The sequence below is a fragment of the Oryzias latipes genome, chromosome 11 (assembly GCF_053564925.1).
Source record: "Oryzias latipes strain Hd-rR chromosome 11, Olatipes_Hd-rR_3.1".
In the NCBI taxonomy this organism is placed as follows: domain Eukaryota; kingdom Metazoa; phylum Chordata; class Actinopteri; order Beloniformes; family Adrianichthyidae; genus Oryzias; species Oryzias latipes.
The window spans coordinates 7,141,323-7,163,835 of record NC_136247.1 but is presented as its reverse complement, the minus strand read 5'-3'; the positions used below and the strand labels follow the sequence as shown (position 1 = coordinate 7,163,835).

At 38.8% G+C, this 22,513-nt stretch overlaps 2 protein-coding genes across 4 annotated transcripts; both read left to right on the top strand.

Annotated features, from left to right (window-relative positions):
• Positions 1 to 776: 776 nt before the first annotated feature.
• On the top strand, positions 777 to 8,560 carry LOC101157956 (regulation of nuclear pre-mRNA domain-containing protein 1A). The gene is made up of 7 exons (XM_004074194.5): positions 777 to 1,218; positions 3,384 to 3,513; positions 5,145 to 5,251; positions 5,373 to 5,467; positions 5,608 to 5,734; positions 6,336 to 6,511; positions 7,658 to 8,560. The coding sequence occupies exons 1-7, from the start codon at positions 1,068 to 1,070 to the stop codon at positions 7,739 to 7,741; spliced, it is 870 nt and encodes a 289-aa protein (XP_004074242.1). The 5' UTR covers positions 777 to 1,067; the 3' UTR covers positions 7,742 to 8,560.
• Positions 8,561 to 8,634: 74 nt separating this feature from the next.
• Positions 8,635 to 22,281, top strand: si:ch211-13c6.2 (uncharacterized). 3 transcript variants are annotated; one of them, XM_004074363.5, is made up of 13 exons: positions 8,635 to 9,072; positions 10,500 to 10,568; positions 13,474 to 13,498; positions 17,445 to 17,531; positions 17,627 to 17,766; positions 17,851 to 17,970; positions 18,043 to 18,088; positions 18,987 to 19,890; positions 19,967 to 20,075; positions 20,160 to 20,225; positions 20,320 to 20,421; positions 20,522 to 20,708; positions 21,483 to 22,281. In XM_004074363.5, exons 1-13 carry the CDS (start codon positions 9,007 to 9,009, stop codon positions 21,680 to 21,682), a joined length of 2,121 nt encoding a protein of 706 aa, XP_004074411.1. In that variant the 5' UTR covers positions 8,635 to 9,006; the 3' UTR covers positions 21,683 to 22,281. The 3 variants fall into 3 exon arrangements, with proteins under 3 accessions (XP_004074411.1, XP_011479522.1, XP_078810733.1); XM_011481220.4 differs by lacking the exon at positions 13,474 to 13,498 and having other exon boundaries at positions 8,784 to 9,072; XM_078954607.1 differs by lacking the exons at positions 8,635 to 9,072; positions 10,500 to 10,568 and adding an exon at positions 13,027 to 13,325.
• Positions 22,282 to 22,513: the final 232 nt, after the last annotated feature.

Below are 22,513 nucleotides of genomic sequence, written 5' to 3'. Positions count from 1 at the left end.
TAGCATTTTTTGGATCACTGCTGCCTAAAAAGGTTGAAAAATGGTGACTCCGAATTTTTTTTAATCAGTTCAAACTTCAATTTCAATATTTAAAAAAATGTATTTTTGTCTACTTGTTGAAATAATCTAGAAAGTACTGCTAAATGTACAATTTTTCATTAATTATTTAGCGTATAACAGTTACGTTTGTTTTACTTTCCTTTTGTTTTAATATTTTTCCTTTTATTTATTGTGTAGCACCTAGAGACAGTTAAATATTTGAACAAGAGATTTATAAATTCAGTTGTTTTAAACTTGGGGCATTAACCAATCGTGTTGAACGTGTTACTAGACTATGTAGTTACGATTGTTTTTAAATTTACTTCTTTAGCTGTCATTTGAGTATTGACTACTCCTCAATTCTTCCTCGTTATTTTTTTATGGTATTTTATTTTATTAAGACAATAATATAAACATATTCTATGCTTTTATTCTAAATGTGATCTGGTGTATTGTACCTTTTTTTTTTTTTTTTTTTTTTTTTTTTGGTGTATTGTACCTACACCGGTCCTTCGGTGAGATGACGGTGGCCGAAAGGTTGCATTCAAGTCGGCGCGGAAATAAAAAATAAGAATAACGCTGATAATATCAAAACTAGTTATACTATTTATAAATTATGATTATAATATATAAATAATATAATAATATATGTATAGAATCTTCTTGAAAAATATTTGTAAAGTGGTTTGTGAAGATGAGCTTTCTCACTTGAAGTTTTGATGATCGTTGTAAATCCTGTTTACATGAACGCATCATTTAGGCGGAAGATCCTGTGCTTTTATTCCCCTTCTTTTTTTATTACTCAATGGGTTCGCCCAAGCAAAAGCAGCAAGATAGCCACCACCAGGAAGGTGGCTTTATCTTCTGAGGAAACTAGTGATATTTTAACGGAGTGATAATCAAAGAAAGACCGGATGGCGAAAGTTATTGGAGAAAGCTGCTAAGTAAGTTGCAGACACCTGCGTAAAGGACAACCTCCATAATAGCTGCCCGTCCAAGGGTCTCGACTCCGGGGTTTTTACGTCGAGATGTCAGCATTCTCCGAGGCAGCATTGGAGAAGAAACTGTCCGAGCTGAGCAACTCTCAGCAGAGCGTGCAGACACTGTCCCTGTGGCTCATCCATCACAGAAAACACTCGAAGACTGTAGTCAACGTGTGGTTCAACGAATTGAAAAAAGGTAAGCTTTGTGTAAACAAAGTAAACATAACAATAAAGCCCCTGCAAAGCACTAGTAATGAAGTATGCGGCTATTTCAGCTAACCGAAAGGCAGCTGTATTTTAGCTAACTATCGTTTAAAATGGACTTTGCGGGTTGTTTAGCACAGTTGCTAACGCTAGCAAGCAACAACAGTATCAACTAGCTGTTTTTTTGTGTGTGCATGTTTTTTAAAATCTTTTTATTGTGTGTGTGTGTGTGTGGGGGGGGGTATTCTTTTAAATATTTATACATTAAGTTTAGCTTCAAACCTTTCTCATTTTTTTAAATGTGTTCATGTTTTTCGAAACTCGATTAACTAATGTGCCATCACGTCACAACGATGCTAAAATGTGATAATGTAAATGCACAAATAAACTTTTACAATAAAAAAATACGTAATATTCACACCCTGAATCCTCTTGTTGCAATTTGCATTCGTTACGGAGTTTAACTATAACTTTAGCTATAAAAAAATTGTTTTAAGAGCAATTCCTAAGTGTATAACTACGTTATTCAAAAGTTCATCATTGCATTATTGTCTAGCACTGCCTAAGCTCTCCTAGGCATGGAGTTCAGCGCTTCACAGGTTGCCACTAAAACCCTTTTCCACTTCTCCGTGATGAGATAACGGAGCTGGCAGACAGATTTCAGACCTTATGCTCCTCCGCCTTTCATTTTAGGACGCCCCAAAGAGGCAGGTCTATCACCTTTGCCCTCAGTCTCTTTAGCTAGGCAGTGGTCATCTTGGAGGTGTGTTTGGGGGCATGTTCATGCCGGGATACTGCCCTGTGGCCTAATTTCCAGAGGGAGGAAGTCATGCTTGTGGTGCAGTGGTAGGGCGGTCGACCCATGATCGGAAGATTGCAGGTTTGATTCCCGCCTTGCACACCCATGTGTTGAAGTGTCCTTGGGCAAGACACTAAACCCCACCTTGCCTCTGGTGGTAGGTTGGCGCCAGTGTTCGGCAGCGGAGCCGCCATCAGTGTGTGACTGTGTGTGTGACTGGGTGAATGGGTCTGTGACTGTAAAGCGCTTTGGGCCTTGTAGGTAGAAAAGCGCTTTACAAGTATACGCCTTTTACCATTACTCTGCATCACTATGTCACAGCATGTTATCATTCATGTTTCCCTCAATGACCTGTAGCACCCCAACGCCAGCAGCACTCATGCAACGTCAGATCATCACTCTCCCACCACCATGCTTGGCTGTACATAAGACACACTTGTCTTTGTACTCCTCACGGGGTTGACGCCACACACACTTGATGTGATGCTGAGAGCGTGCACTCAACTTTAGCCAGTCAACTCTGAGTCAAACTTGTCTTTTTAAACCACTGGATGGTTTTGGTCATTGTGCTGCTGCACAGTTTCAGGCTGTTAACAATTCTCTTTTTATCAGACCATGTTGAACTTCCAGTGACCACGTTGAGAGTGTAAGACATTGGTAACACTAAAGAGTCACTTGGTACCGGGGAAGAAAAATTACTAGTTGTGCCCAATTTACACATTTTCACTTAGGGGCGTACTCACTTTTGTTACCAGGGGTGCCTGTATTACAAGTAATGAAGGAAACATAAGTTTACACGGAAGTTTAAACAAGACCACTGACTCCTTTTTATTGTGTTAAAGGGTTATTTCCTCAGTGTTGTGCCATGAAAAGATATGAACAAATATACGCAGAAGTATGAGGAGTAGATCAGATACATTTTCTTAAGCAATGTTTATTTTTCAAGCTCTGGCTAATAATGGCACATTTTCCCTGGAGGAGCTAGTCCACAACCTAATGACACCTCAAGGGGACGTTGTATTTCGGGAAATTGTGTGTGCACTAAATGTTTGAATGCATTCACAGGGGGTTTAAGGGCTTTAATGCAAACCTCACAAATAGAAGCATTTTTTTATTTTAACAGACTGCTCTTATTTTCCAACGTGTGAATTCCTGACGATTACCGGTATATTTTCCCGTCAGGGTATTTGTGGGCGAGAAAATCTAAAAGAATCACCATATTTTTTATTTTCTGTCCGAATACAATCACACATTGTATTGAAAAGTTGCCAGTAGATCAAAACCATGAAACAGTCAGCTTCTTTTATGTTTTTGTCTTTCCAAACAAATCGCGGTGTGTCTTTTGTTCCTATTTGCAGCTCGGGTGTCGCGGAAGCTGACCTTCCTTTATTTGGCCAATGACGTCATTCAAAACAGCAAGAAAAAAGGCCCAGAATTCACCCTGGACTTTGCACCAGTCATCGTAGATGCTTTTAAACACGTATACAGGTCTGATTTGTTTTTTGTTTTTAACAGTTTGATGCTTTGACTTACAGTGGTAGACAAAATTGTTGGTACCCCTCAGTTAAAGAGAGAAAGTCCACAATGCTCACTGAAATGACTTGAATCGTTCAAAAGTAACAATAAATTAAAATTTATTGAAAATTAAATAATTCAAATCAGCCATTACTTTTGAGTTGTTGATTGACAGAATTATTAAAAAAAAAAAAAACTAATGAAATAGAGCTTGAATAAAATGATGATACCTCCATAAAAGACTGAGAACTAATTGTCCAGGGGGTCATGATGGACTCAGGTATGTCCTTGAATTGACATCACAGCTGTTTTCAAACCCATAATAAGTCAGTCTGACTATTTCAAGGGAGACAAATAGTCACATTGCTGTTTGGTGAAAAGGTGTGAACCACACTGAACATGGACAACAGAAAGTGAAGGACAGAATTGTCCCAGGACATTAGAAATACAATTATAGACAAACATTGTAAAGGTAAAGGCTATAAATCCATCTCTAAGCAGCTTGAAGTTCCTGTGATGACAGTGGCACATATTATTCAGAAGTTTAAGACCCACGGGACAGTAGCCAACCTCCCTGGATGTGTCCAGAAGAGGAAAATTGATGACAAATTGAGGAGACGGATGGTTGGAACTGTATCCAAAGAGCCCAGAACAACCTCCAAAGACATTAAAGGTGAACTCTTAGATCAAGGTACATCAGTGTCAGATCGCACCCTTCGTCGTTGTTTGAGCCAGAGTGGACTTTTGAAAGGAAATCATAAAAAAGACAGACTGGAATTTGCAAAAATGCATGTTGACAAGCCACAAAGCTTCTGGGAAAATGTCCTTTGGACAGATGAGACAAAACTGGAGCTTTTTGGTAAGACACATCAGCTCTATGTTGGTAGAATCAAAAATGAAGCAGACAACGAAAAGAACACTGTCCCTACTGTGAAACATGGAGGAGGTTCAGTTCTGTTTTGGGGCTGCTTTGCTGCATCTGCCACAGGGTGTCTTGAAGTTGTGAAGGTCAAATGAAATCTCCAGATTATCAAGGCATTCTGGATAGAAATGTGCTGCCTAGTGTCAGAAGGCTTGGTCTCAGTCGCAGGTCATGGGTCTTCCAACAGGACAACGATCCAAAACACACAGCCAAAAACCCCCAAGAATGGCTCAGAGAAAAGCGTTGGACTATTCTAAAGTAACCTTCTATGAGCCCAGATCTGAATCCATTTGAACATCTGTGGAAGGAGCTGAAACATGTCAACAAAAGATTGCGTTATGGGTACCATCATTTTTGTCCAGCCCTATTTCATTAGTTTTTTTTTTTTTAAATAATTCTGTTAATCAACAACTCAAAAGTAATGGCTGATTTTGATTAATTTTCAATAAATGTATTGTTACTTTTGAACGTTTCAAGTCATTTCAGTGAGCATTGTGGACTTTCTTCATTTAACTGAGGGGTACCAACATTTTTGTCCACCACTGTAAATACCAACCTTTATTTGTTTTTATAGCAAACTTTGAGTGCTAGACTACAAAAACTCAATTGTTGTTTTTTTACACTAAGGGGATGAGTTCTTGCATTAGAAGTGAAGTGATGTAATTTTTCTGTTTGTGTCCAGAGAAGGGGACGATGTTTGTAGAAAACAGTTGGGTCGAGTTTTATCCATCTGGCAGGAGAGGGCTGTTTATGAACCCCACCTGCTGGATCAGCTCTCCCAAGTCCTGTGTAAGTTTTAAACCCACTTTTGTTCCGTTCTGCCTGATGTGATTTAACAACAATGATATTCGGGAAGAAAAATAAAATAAAAAAGTCAGGCACAGCATGTTCTCCTTATTATTGATCCTAGATGGTGAAGCAAAATCAAAGAAAAGGTCGTATGAAGAAATCCACCCTGATGATGAGGGCTTTTCTTCCCACAGCTCTCCCGCTGAATCCCCACAGGTGATGACCCAAAAGGGATTGCCAGCATGTTTGTAGTTTGATGCAGTTCTGTACAAGTCATGCAGGAAGCCTGATATAGCAGAGTTATAAAACATTTAACCAGTTTTTTTTTTTAAATGCATTTTGTCCTCCCGCACCAGACTGCAGAGTTAATTCGAGCTCTGCAGGAGCTAGAGAACGCAGCCTCCAGTGACTTGGTGTTGCGTCAGCGCATCTCCTCCCTCCCCGATGAGGTGCAGGATACATCACTCCTTCACAGGATCACAGGTGAGCTGGAGAACCACGAGGAGCAATATCGGAAGGTTGATCAGGGAGTTCAAAAGATCAAACTGAGATGCCCTTAAACATTTGTGGTTGTTGAGGAGTAAAGTACTAAAAAAAACACGAATGAATAAAACTTTTACTTAGGTTTTTTAATTATTTTTATTTTAGTTCTGTTCAAGCTAGGTCACATTAAGTAGAAGCGCTGTTTTTGTCTTTACTTCAACTTGGCACAGGCGTGAACCCGGAATCATCTTCTTTATAATTTTATTGTACTTGTTCCTGTTAAATCTGGATTTTATTTAAATTTAGTTTAACATTTACTCTTTTTTTTTTTTTTTAGTTTAGAAATCTTTGAGATATTGATCTGTTTATGTTAAAAAACATTAAAAAACAAACAAACTATCATCCAGCCGTCCTTTCAAAGTAAAACTGAAATCATAAACCCTTTTCTGTTAAACCTAAAGCAACATCATGAAGCAGCTGTAGTGGTTGTGGTCAGACAGTGGCTGTGGTCAAAATGGTTTTAAAACGATCGGCTTCTGCGAAAGGGACAAGGGAAAGAGGTCGATGCTCTGTTGATCTTAGTTCTCTGCTCTGGCTCCAGATAAAGAATCCGGAGAGCGGCTTTCCCGGCTGGTGGAGGAGGCCTGCATGTTGCTGGCAGACTACAGCGGCCGCTTGGCAGCAGAGATTGACGACAGGAGACAACTGACGCGCACGCTAGCGGTCTTCCTGCAGAGCCAGAAGGACGGTTTGGCCCAGAACGAGCAGAAACTAGAAGTGCGTGAATAACTTCTGACCTTCCTTCTTTGACTTTGATATTCTGATGGTTCTGTTTGTGTCTCGCCTGCCTCACTTTTTGCTTTGCTTCGATTTAGCCGCAACTCTCCCTGCAGAGGTCCCTTTCATCTCCTTCACTAATTTGCTCTTAAGGTGGATCGTTTGTTAATTATGAACAAAGTCTAACCTTTTAAAAGAAACAGTTTAAATGGGTACATTTTCAGTTGAGTCCAGGTAAGTATTTACTCACCTTTTGGATTAAAAAGGTGTGAAACGATAAAATTCTCCTTCAATCAGTTCTCATTTATGTCATTAACTTTAAGGCTTGATCCGCAGGGTTCCAGTGGAAAACGTCTCATGTTAATCAATTTGAGAATAAAAACCTGAAAATAAAACATGGAAATGATTTTGAGTGTTCTTTTATTTTACATTCACAGCTTCTGATAAAGTCTGCATCATATAAATAACCATATTTCTAGTGTTTGCAAACGACCAAGAATCAAAACAATCAACATTTGGAATGAGATTTTTTTATTTAATCTGTTTAGCAGGTATAGTTAATCATATACTTTAAAGCAAAAAACAAATTGGAATTGAAGAAGGCCAGTCTGAGTCAATCTGAAGTGGTATTTGTGGAGATTTTGTGCTCATCTCGCGATTCCCATATAAGGAACATGTATGTAGACGCAGAAAGCAATAATGCAGCATTGATTCTCATCTATCCTCAAGCTTCATTGATTCTTATTTGTATTAACTCCTGCTGTTGGGCTGCCTGGCTTTTCTGTAGGAGGAAAAAAACAAAACATTACGTTTATTTAGGAAAAAAACAAAATTATAGTTGTTCCTCCCATCAGGGGAAAGTGGTAGCCCTATAGTAAAGCTGCAGTCAATTGTTTTTACATCCTATAAATCGTGCCAATTAAACAAAGTAAATGCATTCATTTTTGAAAAAAACTAGTCATTTTTTCAGGACTGATCAATCAAATTAGGCTTAAATAGTGCTTTAGTCTCCATAAACGTGGACTAAGTGTGCCATGAAATGGTAATAGACATTTTATTAAAATGAAAAGACGCCAGATCCAGTATTTTCATTTAAACAATCTTAAACATCTGATTTTTTTTCTTCTCATTTTCTGCACTTTTTAGGAATACAAGCGCAAACTGGCGAGGGTGACGCAGGTGCGCAAGGAGCTGCGATCACGCCTCAGCAATCTTCCTGAAAGACTCTAGAACTCCTGGAACTGCATCTCCTCACCTTGTTGCCATGTTGCTACTAAAACAGCTGAACTTCTGTGATGGTGTGCAGTGATTTGTGGTCTTCTGTTCTGGCTACGTTATTTTCCACATGATGGTCTATAAATTCCCTTAAAACAAAGAGAGAACAGAGTAAACAAATACCTGACTGCTTTGATTTTTAGTCTTTTTTATTGATTTATTCGTTTACAAAAGTTGTGTCATCTGGCTGTGTACGTTAAAAGAAAGCTTCAAAATAGACTACTTCCATTTTTGTGTTTTTGATTTGTTGTAATTTGTATTTCTGTTGTGACATGTTTTTATTTTTCTAAATACATTGCTTACTTTTTATTTTGTTGGTTGTTGAGCTCTTAAGGTGCATGTTTAAAAGCAGGATCATCCAGTATAAGAGGAAAAAAAAGGAAATAGAGAAATTCAATACTGTCCTAGCGAACATGATTATTATTTTGCATCCATAAAGAATTGTGAGTTTGTTTTTTGTCCGGCGTGTACATATACAGATTTACATGTAAATGTGGTTGAGTAGGCTGCCTATAGGTGCTCTTGATTAGACTTCTTGCAATGTCTCACTATAGTTTTGTCTACATGCAGTGCTCGGACACAGATGAGCATGACAAGTGTGTTTTCTTGTTTGCTCTTTTTCCTCATAACTTCAAATTTGGCAGCCATGCAGATTCTTTACAGAGTTTGAAAAGAGCACTCGTTTTCAAAAGCTTCATTCTGTAAGAACAATCGTTTGTTTCGATAAAATGAAGCCAATGCTTTTTAGAAACCAAATAAATAGAGACTATTCAAGTGTTTTCTGAGCATTTTGTTAAAATGTGTGGCTATATGCTGTACAACCTCTAGGGGGCAGTGATTGGAATCACTTTGTTATTCAAGATATTGTGCGTTTGTTTTACACACCACCGTTTAGTTGTATTTTCTGTTATAGTGACATTCGTTCGTAACTAGGCTCCGCCCACGCGGGATGAGGAAGAAACCTTTCCGTAATATACAGGAAGTTAGCAAAATTTTCGATGAATGGGGTTTTTCTGCTAAGCGATTGTTAACGCTAAAGAGCCGAACATTTATCCCCATTAATATTAAATGTCTACACGTTAGCTAGTTAATGTTGAAACAAAACACAAAAGGTGTTTGCAGGAAACAAATATTCTAAAGGTTTCGTCAAAGATTTTTTTTTGGTTAGACGCTAAGCTAGTAGTACTAGCACACAACCACGGATTGTCCAAAAGACGACCATGGCTTCAATAATGGACGGCCTTGAGACACCATATGAGGAGGATTTAGAGTTTATTCAGTGCACGGTAAGATGACCAACATAAACGAATACACTTTGAATTATTAAAAAGAATCAAGTACGTTAAATAAAGCGCCCCAGCTCAGGGTAAACCCATTAGCCTCAATTTAGCTATCATGCTTTTGTGAATTTAAAGACCCACTCAGACGAATATTGATTTTTTTTTTTTTTTAAAGATGGAGGACATCTATAAAGACATTTTAACTTAAATTACATTCCTGATTTCATTTTCTTAAATCGTGGTGAATCAGGAGCAGTTGTAAAATAAAAGGACGTTGGAAATAGGTCGTCTGGTGTAGAACCTACAACGGCAAGCACAAACTCCCTCGTCTGCTCCATTCTGATGCATCAGCTTGGAGACAAATAGATACTTGTACGTCTTTGTTTTCCTCGTCTGAGCTGGAATCTGGCTCAAAACTGTACGACTGGATGGCTTCAACATTGCTCGCCATTTTTTGTTGCACCAGTAATGTTAGGTAGTGGCAGTGAGGGGCTGTAAGCTAGCAGGAGAGCCTGTAAACAGATGGATGATGGGAAGAGGGTAGGCTTACTCCATGCCAACAGTCCCACTCACAACGCAGGCGAATTCCTAATGAACTACTGCCACTCTGCAGAAACCTTGTCCTAGAAAATGACAGTTTTTTTGGCTTAGAATAGCATAATCATAATCAAAAGACCTCTGAAAACACTTGAAATCAACACTCGAAGTGGGTCTGTAAAAACTTCATTGTGGGGATTGCACAGTTTATTACTTAGGATGGAGTCATGATAGACTTAAAATTAGTAAAACAATATAGTGTGGTAGTTTGAAATGAAGTGTTAATCTGCATGCATGTTTCAGTAATCTCTGAGTCAAAAAGTAGATTAATTGAAATAATTTACACCTTAAAAACTAAATCTAAATTTATCAGAAGAATTGGTTTTCCCTATAAAACAAATATGCTAAAGTTTTTAAGTCAAAATAAGCTTTTCTGATTTTCTTAATTCAATGAGTATTTGTAATTTAGTTAATAAAATGCCACATTTTTATCTTTAAATCAGTGCCCTTCTGAAAACTGTCATAAGCAATAATTAAAAAAATGGGTTTATGAATGTAAATGTAAAAAATGAATTATATTGAACTTTTGAATTCAGATTTAGTCAAATTTCATTCTTTGGGACAAATACAAAGCTATTCAATGAATGGCTTTTCAGTTGTCAATAAAGGAGAGATATTTATCTAAAAAAAACACGTTTTTTCTGCTTTTATTGGAATGCTGAGTTAACTGAAGATCGTTGGTCGCTGTTTGCTCAAATTTGCCTTTTAATGCAAACAGAGCCCTCAGCATATTAAATTAAATGGTGCTTCTTTTAAAATAAAATGTACTTTACAAATAACTTGTCCAAAAACTATCAACAGACTAACAGCAACTGATATTTTTTTCTCAAAACAAGGTTTGTGAGAAGTCCTTAAAGGGGGAATCCTTGTTCAAGATACACCTGACCACACCAGCACATTTAAAGGTATTATGCTTTATTTATTCAAGAGGGTGAAAATGTCTCTGTGAAAGCTATTTTTATCACAAATAATCAGTTATTCACCATACAATGTAAAAAAAAATAATACTTGAGTGTAGAAATATGTTTTCTTTTTCTTTTTTTTTTGCTGGGCTTAAAATAATATTTTACTGGCATTTTTCCAACAACAAATTCTTCTTGTTTTGCTAAAGTTATATGCCTTGTTAACACAGCTGCATGTGTTTCAGTTTAAAATCCAAGATTTTATTTTTTTATCTAAAAACTCCTTAAAGGTTTTCCTTGGATGCTTCAGTTGGAGATCAGCCCTATTTTATTAGGTGGGTCACTGCCAGAAGCTTTCAAACACTTGAGCTTTAACCCCTCAGATGAACTGGTAAAGCAGAAACTCGCAGCATTCCTGCCCACCTCTCTTGTCAAATTTGTCATAAACAGCGGTAAAGCCAGAGCTGTGTGAATGTGTAAACCTGATCCGTCTCTGCACAATGAAGCGGATCTCACCCTGCTGCGTCTGCAAGGTTGGTTTGTCGGGTGTAAATTATTAAAAGGGAACACCAGCAAGCAGTTTCTTGGAATTTTACCAGCTTTCTTTTAAAAGGGGTTAAACTTTGACGTTTTATATTTAAAGTCATTGTAACATCTGAACTCACCTGCTTGTTTCTTATCAATCTTGGAAGTCCTTCATTCCAAAAAAAGAAGCTTGGTTTGGTTCTTACCAGATGCTATAATCTGGAATATTTTTCTAGGCATTGGTTTTCAGATTTCCTTTTCAGATTTCACGGCATGTGGAACACAGGAAGTGATACTATGCCAATGAAGGAGAAAAGTTTGATTTATTTTCAGACATATCTGCAATAAACAGGAGTCTACAACGTCTTCAATTTCTTGTTGAGCAACAAAACTACGACAAGATTGAACTCCGATCTTTGCTCTTTTAAAGTGTTCCTTGCTTAAATGATTTGCCCACAACTGAAATTATTATACTTATTATAAAATTGTGGTTGTGGTAAATGGTAAGTACTTACAGTGGGACAAAAAATGGAATTGTCAGTCTCTGGTTCTGCAAAGATGAGAGAGGTCTTTGTGGTTCTGATCTGAGTCCAGGATGGACAGAGTTGATTTGATTTTAGCCCCTGCAACTGTGGCCTCGAATTTCTACTGGAGATCGCAAGTTTTTAACTGGGACTATTTGATCTTTCACTCTTTCAAGCATATAAAGTGCAATAGAAGGATTTGCATATAATATTTTATTCTGGTAAGTACACACTGGTATTGTAAGAAGCTGTTTTTCAGTAGGAGTGCTACTCATCGAGGGGGTTGAAAACTTCTCAACTTCAAGTTCAAGCCTTGACTTGGACCTAAAGTTTCAGGATAAATAAGGAAAACACATAGTGTCATCCCAGCGATGAGTAAAACGATCATCAAAGAGAATACTTCAAACCTGTCTGACGGACGGAGGAGGAAACCTTTTTTTTAACACTCATTTGTCATCCGTCTTTTTGTCTTTGGAGGAAATGGCAACTATCTCTGCGTAAATCAAACATTTTTGATTTTTCTAGTTGCCTTTTGCGCGTTCTCTGGGATGTTTAGAACAACTGGGATCCAATTTCCTCTGACGTGTTTCTGCCCTGACGTCTTTTTTTCTTCTTGGACTTGCACAAAACAACTGGACTGGAAGGCAACTTCAGAAGATGTCAAACATCTTATCACACTCCTTTTGATGATGAACAACGAGACTTTTTTATTCCTGGTTCTTCTTTAATGGCGGCACTTCCAACAGCAACATAATTTGGGCGACCTTTTGGACCACATTCTCCCAAATACTTGCCTTGAGTTGGTCACCAAAGGTGAGAGTTGACATAAATCAATGGGTCATTTTTCAGCCTCATTTTCTCCACGACAGACTAGTTTGTGGTTTGCTGCTGCTTTCGTTCACAAGTGGCGGTAAGAAGAAAGCGTATGTTTGTTTTTATGTGGTGCATGTAAACTTCTGGTTTCAACTGTATAGCAGGTACTTATTTCCAGCTCATTGAAGGAAAATGAGTATTTATTTCCAATGGTTTCTTTATGACTTGGTGGCATTCATTCTCATCTTTGCCACTTCTGTCTTCCTATCATCATTGACTCTTGAAGTCACTTCTTTTCTTTGCATTTTTGCACAAAACTTGATCCACAAATTCAGTTTTCTTAAGGTAAGACTTGATAGTTTCCTTTTTGCTGAGAAATGACGACCAGACAACATTCTTTTGTGGCAACATATGATGCACTTTGAGCCTTGGATAGATTTACTCTAACAGGCAGATCTGCAAATGAATACAATGGAGTTTGGAAGAGATAAAAGTACTTTTCTCTTGAGTGCTGGAAAGTAACTGAAAAGCAAATCATGTGGTTAGTATGAATGGACAAAGCAGGACAACTGCTTCTGACATTCTTCTGTCTTTGGAAAGGACTTCTTAAGAAGCTGTGGCACTCAAAACATGGTTTGAAGGATATAATTGGTCAGATGGGATTTCCAAAGACTGGACAGTCTTATTACACTTTCCATTCTCCAGAGGACTTTTCCTTCAGCTTGATTAGTATTTTTATTTTTTTAATATTCTGAAAATGACTTTCGGATTAAACAGATATACTGTGCATGAATCCAAGTGACTACACTGTAAAACTTGGTGGGACTCACTCACACTTGTCTCATTGAGTATTTTTGTGCTTTAAGAAGACATGGGAAGACGAGTCACTTAATTCCAAGTAAGTTGTGGTTTTATGTAACTTTACAAAACATTTTTTCCCGCAATCTAACCTTTTCTCTGTTTTTAGCGGATGAGCAGGAGTAATTATCTGGATTGTTTATAAGCCAGTGGTTTAACATTGATTGCTTTCCTTTCATTTTTGGCAGAAAGAGCATGCTGTTGTTGCTTCTGGTAAGTAGAATTTATCTTTGTTTTCATTTTCCTCTTTAACATCCTGTCCTTATAAGTAGATGCCACTACTTGTAATTGTTCCGGTTCGTTACATTTTATTCGCGATAAATCGAATTTAGCCGAACCTGGATTTTTTATTTTTATTTTTACGTTTTTTGCATTTTGCCCTTTTGTTTGCTGCAACATCTCCTAACACCAATAAAGGTATACTTGGACAGATGCTGTAAATGGCCTTTTGGGCAAGTTGGAAAGAAGTTCTGACTGTTTTTGTGACTACTGGACTTACACAAGGCATACAAAGCTCAAAGCTCCCCATCCGAAAAGTCCTACGTGTGATGACATGTCCTGGAACCATTGCTGCTCCAGTTGGATGTCCCTAACCTGGATGAAAAAGCTTTAAAAGTAAAGCTTAATACTGTCTGTCGTCGCCTCGTGCCAAGGTCTTTTCCTCAAAAATTGGCTCATCCATAAGTTGCCTAGTATGGTAAACGGCTAAACTTATATAACGCTTCTTTATCTTGATTAAGATCCAAAGCATTTTCCAGTCATGGTCCCATTCACCCACCACACACACATTCACACACTGATGGTGGCAGAGCTGCCATGCTCGGAGATAATGGTACCACCAGAAGCAATATGGGGTTCAGTGTCTTCAACGCACGGCAAAAGTGGAAACCAAACCTGGGACTTTCCGGTCAGAGGTTGACCGTTCTACTATGTCACCACAGCTGCCCCCAGCTACCCTTGAAGAAATTCCAAAGAAACTGAAGATTCTCACCATGGAAAAATAAAACAAAAGCAGCAAAACCTTAAAGCTCTTTGGTGTTGGACAACACAACAGAAAAGGTCTGGCAAGTACACTCACTGCCCACTTTATTAGTCACACCTGTCCTACTGCTCGTTAACGGATATTTCTTATCAGCCGCAACTCGATGTTTTCACGCATGTAGACATGGTCAAGACGATCTGCTGCAGTTCAAACGGAGCATCAGAATGGTGAAGAAAGGTGATTGAAGTGACTTTGAAAGTGGCGTGGTAGTTGGTACCTGACAGGCTGGCATACCAGAAACTGCTGATCTACTGGGATTTTCACCCACAACCCTCTCTAGGGTTTACAGAGAATGGTCCGAAAAAGAGAAAGTATGCGGTGAGTGGCAGTTCTGTGGATAGAAACGCCTTGCTGAAGCCAGAGGTCAGAGGAGAATGGCCAGACTGGTTCCAGCTGATAGAAAGACAACAGTCTCTCAAATAAGCACTGGTTCCAACCAAAGAGCATCTCTGAATGCACAACACGTCCAACCTGAGGCAGATGGACTAATGCAGCAGAAGACCACACCGGGTGCCACTCCTGTCAGCTAAGAACAGGAAACTGAGGCTACGATTCACAAAGACTCACCAAAACTAGACAACAGAACATGGAAATCACGTTGTCTGGTCTGATGAATCTTCATTTCTGCCACAACATTCTGATGGTCGGGTCAGAATTTGGCATCAACAACATGAAAGCATGGATTCATCCTGCCTTGTTTTAACGGTTCAGGCTGCTGGTGGTGTAATGGTTTAGGGGATATTTTCTTGGCGCACTTTGGGCCCCTTAGTACCAACTGAGTATGGTTACAACACCACATTCACCTGAGTATTGCTGCTGACAATGTCCATCCCTTTATGACCAAAATGTACCATCTTCTGATGGCTACTTCCAGCAGGACAAGGCGCCATGTCATAAAGCTGGAATCATCTCAGACTGGTTTCTTGAACATATCAGTGAGTTCACTAGACTCAAACGGCCTACACAGTCACCAGATCTGAACCCAATAGATCACCTTTGGGATGTGGTGGAACGGGAGATTGGCATCATGGATGTGCAGTCGACAAATCTGCAGCAACTGTGTGATGCTATCATGTCAACATGGTCCAAACTATCAACTATTTTGTTGAATCTATGCCACTAAGGATTTAGGCAGTTCTGAGGACAAAACGGGGTCCAACCCGGTACTAGCAAGGTGTACCTAATGAAGTGGCGGTGAGTGTATTTACCACTATTTTGAGAGCAATAGTTAATATGTGTAATACGTCATTTTAGAGTAAAACCACATTATAAAACGACAGGGTTTATATCATCAGTCAAGTGACCGCATAGATGGCTTTTCCTAAATTTGATCTGGGATTTTACAAAAAAAGTCGGAAGCTGATGCTCTAGTGGCTAAAATACTGATTTAGTCCAACTTTCTTTTTATTTATTATTGGGTGTAAAACATGTTTTTAAATCATTTAGGAAGTTAAATTATTCGTAAAGAATAATACAACAATCTGATATTCAATTTGGAATTTGTTATAAAGGAAGAAAAGAAAAAAAATAGTCCACTGGCCTTAGGATAAGTGTTTTTAATTATGAGATGTCATCAGGACAACTATAGCATTGATTAAAATGACATTCTCTCTAAATCTGATAACCTTACTTTCCATTTATTGCTAACATCTTCTACTGGTCCAATCTGAACATTTACCACTCAAACCTGATCTTTTTGAACTACTTGGTGAGTATATTCTCACAATTTCTATTTCTTACCAGAGAAGAGGCTTTTGAAGAGAAAGCTGCTTTGGGAGTCTGGAGGGGCCTAAAAAAAGCTCATTTTTTGCTTGGATGTAAAGGCAGAGATAAATGTTGTGTGGAGAAAAATTTATCTTTTCCGCTGGAGTTTTACATCATCATTCTTTGCCATTTTCTTGGTGAAACCTTATTGGAAAAAAGGAAGGGTGATGTGACACAAGTCATTCTGCAGCGCTGCGTTTGGGATTTTTGGAAACAAAGAAGACCGGATTTTCTGTGCTGCTCTGGCCAGGCAATGAAGGGTGAAGAAAAGACACTAGACGTATTAGATCCTGAAGCGTGAAAAATAATCCTGAGATGGGTATATTGAGTGGATTTTACTCTGCCTTACTCCACAACATTCCAGAAGCAGATATTGGGCAGACGAAAATGGTTAAATTCTGCGCTAAAATAACCCCAAATCACTAATCATCTCCACTCTCACCCCCAGGAAAGGAAATAGAAGAAATAAAGCACCCATATTCTGAACCCCTAATCCCTTTTGGGTCACAGGGCTGCTGGAGCCTATCCCAGCTGCAGTTGGGTGAAGGCAGGGTGGACCCTGGACAAGTTGCGCCTCCATCCCAGGGCCACAGACACAACTAGAGACTATTTAGTTTGAGCAATGAACTTGTGAGGCATGGTTTTGGACTGTTGGAAGAACCAGGAGAAAACCCATGCGTCCATGAGGAGAACATGCAAACTACAAACAGAAAGATCCAGCGGGGATTCGAACCAGGAACTCGGGCCTTCTTGCAGTGAGGCATCAGTGCTAACCACTACACCACCTGCAGGTGTTTGGTACAAGACTGGGTGTAGGCTTTTATTTTAGGTGTAAATTGGACTTTTTAACCCAGCTTCCAGTGGTCATAGAAAGGTCTACAACATTTGGTACTTCCTCGTTTGCGTCAAAGTCAGGAACAGGCAGGTTGAGGCTTGGGAAGAAAGCCACTGGACAAACGATCCCTGACATCGCCCAAAGTATTTTGAAAAACAAAGTTTGAAGTGGATCGCGCACACAGACTGGTACTTTCACTGCCAACATCAGTTGCCCCGAAAATCAGCAGTGCAATGGAGAGTAAGAGTTTTAGTGAGTCCATATGTGGGTCTATCCGTCTGCCAATCAAAACACATGCCCCCTAATAGAATACAGTAAAGGCTACCATTGGACAGTAAAACACATTATTCACACAAAACAACCTCAAGGAAGTTTTTACAGTAATTAATGTTTGAGTTCACTTAACAAAAATTTGATGTAAGATTGATTATATCCAGAGAACAGGTCAGTGCAAATTCTTAAAACTTGGACTGTTAGTCAGGTTTTCTGTCACTAAATAATGACATTTGGTTTTTCAGGGCAGGCTGTCAGACAAAAGATGGTGCCAAAATTTACAGACATAATCAAATACCTGGATTACCTGCAGCTTGATGAGCCCATCATTGGTGAGTATGTTTTTTTTCTTTCTTTTTTCAAAAACAAATCTTAAACTTCTCCTGTAAATATTTTCCCATTTGTTGCTTTCTTTTGGGTGTTTTAGGTTTGAGCTGCTTGGAGGAGGTGCCTAATCCCGATCCACAACTGGGTCCTAAATTCATGTGCAGGCTGTGTAAACACCCCGCTATACTCACAGACATGGTCTGCCACGTGATTGGACGGAAACACAGGCAGAAATATGTGGTAAATTACTACTACTTCAAATACTCCACTAAAAACAGTCTATCCAAGATCCCTATTATTTTCAAACTCTGGTGTTTATTGTAGGAAGCAAAGAGGCCAGACTTGGTGACCTGGGATTACAAAATCCAAAATACCCAAGCGGGGAAGATCATGCGTGCTAAAGCAGAAATAATAGAGAGACAGGATGGACGTGGATACCCACAGGTAACTTGATACAAATTTTTTGTCAAATGGCATACAATTATTGCTGGGATTATGACATTCTTGTTGTTTCAGATCATGAAAAGAAGAGGAATTGAAGGGAAGTTAAATATCTTAAGAAGTAAGTATAGTTATGCATTGAAGCTCGGGGAGGAGAATGGTATAAAACTGGTGTAGAAGCACAAAAAGTTAGGAAAATATGTTTGAAATATTTTTCTTTGCTATTTATTTTTTAGCCTCTATTTCAGGTTGTTTTAAAAAAAACAACATATGTTTATTGTGTGTCTGTTGGAGAAAAATGGACTTTGCTTCCAACTTTTAAATTGGGAGACTTTGGTTAAACATGTGTTACTCCTTTTACACTTTAGTCATCCAGTCCTCCAAACACCAAAAGGTCAATTGCAGAATAAGCTGATTAAGTGATATTAAGCTGTTTTTCCTCATATTTGGAATTTCCTTATCTCCCATAAAGTTTTGTTATTTAAAAAATTGGACATGTCAGGAAATATTGTAATAAATAATTGGCAAACAAAATTGTGCTTACTTTATGCCGGGCGTATGTTTACACGCTCTCCCGCTAGCTTACAGCCCCTCACAACCCCAACCTAACATTACCAATATTGGAGCTATCCAGCCGTACAATTTTGAACCAGATGTCGGTTCAGACGAGGAAAACAAGGAAATAAGTGGATCTAGTTGTCTAGAAGTAGATGAATCAGAATGGAGCGGAGCAGGGACCCTATGGCCTGCTGTAGTAGCTTCTGCACCACACTCACAAGTTTTTTGCAACATCATTTTTTGTCTGGTCATGATCCACATTAATTTTAATGAAGCAATACCCAGAAATGTCATTTTAAGCCTACGTTTCTTTATGTCCTCAATCATCAGAAAAATGCTGCAAGAACATGTTAAAACACTCAAAAAAATGGATTTTTATCAGCAAGGGCCTTAATATTCTTATGGGAAATATTTACAATACAAAAATATTTCAACAATTAACTCAAATACTTGTTCTCTAGTTCCTCCAAGGCAGAGGCAGAGTAAAGAGCAGAGCATCCCACATCGACCCACTTTAGATGTGCCACCACTACTACCAGAATTTGCAGATTTTAACAACAGGAAGAGGAGCTGGGATTACCCAAACGCGCCTGGATTACACCCAGATGCGGATGCAAATAGAGACAGGCCGTTTCAGAGGGAGGCCGTTTTCAGCCAGCACCGCCCTGCAGATGAGTTGCAAAGAGGAGCGAGTCTTTCTAAATACAGAGAATGCAGCATGAACCCTGATTACCACGCTCCGTACGAAGAGCAGTACGTCCAAGATCCACAAAGGCGGAGTTTAGTTGAGCCGCTAGAACGTCCCGTGTATGACAACAGGGAACCTTATGGGCAAGGTCATGATTACCAATCAGAGGCTGCTTCTTCCTACAAGAGACCCTACTCAGAGAGAGATGCTTTAGAGGAGTTCTACGCTGAGGAAGTTAGGCGTGGGAAAAGTTCACACGAATACCAGACCCCCCATCAAGGTTACACTGGTGGCGATCAACAACGCTGGTCTCTGGAAAGAGAATCAGGACAGCATGGTGGTCTTGACAGAGCTGGTAGACGAGGATCAAGTGAACCAGAAGCCAAGAGAAGGAACGTATCCGCAGCCCTGGAAGGTGAAGGAGGCCAAGACCAGCTGTTTAACATCATCAAAGATTACCATCATGAAATGAGATACATGCATCAAGAAAGATCCTTTGACAAACCTGGGCCGAGCAGAGAGGAGTCCCCAGGTGCTCCGGTCGCCACCAACATTTCTAACATCCCAGAGCCCTTCAAGCGTTTCCTGACAGGAGGTGTGATGAACGAAGGCCTGGCCAAAAGAAAAAGTCGCTTCTCTGATGCCACTCCAGAGGAGCTGGAAATGACAGGCCAAATGTAAGTGCAGAGGTGATGCAATCTTACAGGTAGAATCCATGTATTAAATGACGTTCATGTCTCGTTTTTATTAAAGGTTTCAAGGTGCAAGTAGACCTTCATATTCAGCTGCTAGAGAAGAGCCCCGACCAATGAGAGCAGAGCAAGGAGGAGCCCAATACTCTGGACATTATGGAGAATCGCGGGTGACTCTTGTTTGAGATTACAAGTTTTTAAATGTTTTACATTTGCTTTGTTAATGATAATGACCAGTTTCTTCTTGTTTTAAGACTCCTCATCATAAAGAGGGCTATCACCAAGGAAGTTCTGAATCAGAGGGTGTCTTTGATATGCTGGTAAACAACTAACGGTTTTTATTTCATCATGTTCTTGTGAAACGGCCATGAAACATGGCCTGATCAGTCTTTTGGGTCACGTTGTTTCCTTTAGAAAAATGTTGAAATTGAAGATTCAGAAGAAGCAGAGTTCCTGAAGAGCAAACTCGCCACCCTTATGAAAGAGTTCCAGGCCAAAAAACGCGAGAAGGGCATGGTATGAAATCCTTAATGTCCAATTTACTTCAATTCCCACACAAAGCAAAATTCTTTTGGTATTCAGGAAAAAGAAAAGTCACTCTGCTTTGGTCCTGCAGGCTCCTGGACCACATGAGAGAAACACAAGAGAAAGCTTTGATCACACACGACTGGAGGACCCTGCTTTTGGCAGCGGTCACAGAAGAGGGTGGAACCAGCGTGAACATATACCTGAGGAGCACTACCAGGCACATCGATATCCTGCTCATGAGGAACCACAGCAATCAGTCAGAACCCGTTATGAAGGTACAAGAAATTAGTTTTCCTAAAGCAACTTGTAATGGGTTAGACAATTAGGACTTTTATCAGAAATATAAAAAAAAAATTAAAAAATAACCTTTTTTCTCTCTGAAGTTGATAAATCCTTGCAAATTGACAAAAACATTTCTCATTTAATGTCTTAATCTTATTTTGATATTTTTAAAAATATTACTCAGATATGGGGGCTCAAAGAAACTGGCAAGGACCCTTAACTTTTAAATTTGAACATAATTTTAACATTTTAAGCTTTTTCAAAATGCCAGAGTTCAACGCAATGTTATTTTTTGGCAATACCAATATCTGAAATTAATGTGTTAGGCAAGACATCAAGGAGTAAGTGTTGCCTTTTGGATAATGGTGCTACAAGCTGCTTTTGTTACAATAAAAACATTTCTATTGATAACGTTTCAAGTCCTGCAGCACCCCCACCTGCTGGGAGCTTTCTGCAAGGACCCTAAAAGGGGACAACAGGTTACTTCCCCTTCAGAATTTCACCTGTAAATCAAACTTTTGATTGACACCCACTTTTTGATCTGATCTATGAGAGAGAGCAGAAGAAAGTGTTTTTCCCCCCCTTGATGCTCCACTTTAGATGAATGGGTAGATTTAAGTTCTGCAAATAGTATTCTGACTTGTGTACAAACCTTTCATGTTAGTTGTATTTTTTTTTAAACAATTCCATTGTGTTATTGTCAGGCACCGCCAATGGGGTGTTTTACTCTACAGCTAACAATAGTTCTCCTCTCTTGTTTTGTGCAGACGAGCTGGCATCTTATCCTGAAAGGTTTCAAGAACCCATGCGTCCTTCAGAATACCAGCCTGGAGTTGGTGAGAGTCGAAACTCCGGTGTGCCTCCTCATTTCATGGAAGAAGGAAGCAGGAGACTCGGGGATCCCAGCTACTCTAAAAATCTGGATAAGATCACGTCTGCCCTCCTGGAGCTTGTGGCTAGAAAATAACTGATGCCTCATTTAATGGAAAAAAAAAAATTAGACTGACGACGGAGTTTTAGGGCCAGTTTACAAAAAATATATATATTTTTTTTAATTTTGTCTTTTAAGTTGTAAATTTACAAGAAAGAAAGTCATAACTGTTAAATTACAAGCTTTTTCTCGTAAATTTACGAGTTTTTTTCTCGTAAATTTACATCTTAAAATCTCGTAAATTTCTGAGAAAAAAACTCGTAGATTAACGAGGAAAAAACACCAAAGTTTTCTGTTTATCGGAGCCTAGTTTGAAGATGAAATATGTGGAGCCTTTTGTGAAGCTTTATTGAGTTTAGTCGTTCTGCTCTGCAGCTACGCGGCATTCACTTGCTGCTGCTCCGTATGCTCACTTCCACTTTAAGTTGTAAAATTACGAGTGTTTTTCTCAGAAATTTATGACTTAAAATCACGTCATTTTACTTTTAGTTTTGTGGCCCTAAAACTCCGTCGCAGTAAAGTATCTTTGCCAGTTTAACTTAAATGTATTTAGTATTCAGTTTATTTTTGCTTTAATGATTTGTCACAATTTTTTTCTATGTTGTTGTCACAATAAACTATCTTCTACCACTGTCTTTTTTTTGTTAAATTACTAAGTAAAAAGAAAATAAATGTATTTTTGACTTTTAAATTATGTGTGCATTTTGGCCTAAACCTAATTAAAAAATGATTGCTCGACACATTTGTGTTTTTTAGTCAAAAAAATGTTACCTTGACATTCCATCCTATTTTATAGATGGGATTTATTATGCTGCTTCAGTTTGAGATTGCCAGATATTTTAGTTTATTGAGCAGGGATGTAATGAA

Bases quoted from the DNA above. Each gene is read 5' to 3' on its own strand.
- LOC101157956 (XM_004074194.5), top strand. From the start codon at position 1,068: ATGTCAGCATTCTCCGAGGCAGCATTGGAGAAGAAACTGTCCGAGCTG. The intron at 5,252-5,372 runs GTAAGTTTTAAA...TATTGATCCTAG, and splicing joins TCAGCTCTCCCAAGTCCTGT to ATGGTGAAGCAAAATCAAAG. The intron at 5,735-6,335 runs GTGAGCTGGAGA...CTCTGGCTCCAG, and splicing joins ACTCCTTCACAGGATCACAG to ATAAAGAATCCGGAGAGCGG.
- si:ch211-13c6.2 (XM_004074363.5), top strand. From the start codon at position 9,007: ATGGCTTCAATAATGGACGGCCTTGAGACACCATATGAGGAGGATTTA. The intron at 10,569-13,473 runs GTATTATGCTTT...CATTTTTGGCAG, and splicing joins CCACACCAGCACATTTAAAG to AAAGAGCATGCTGTTGTTGC. The intron at 17,532-17,626 runs GTGAGTATGTTT...TGGGTGTTTTAG, and splicing joins GCTTGATGAGCCCATCATTG to GTTTGAGCTGCTTGGAGGAG.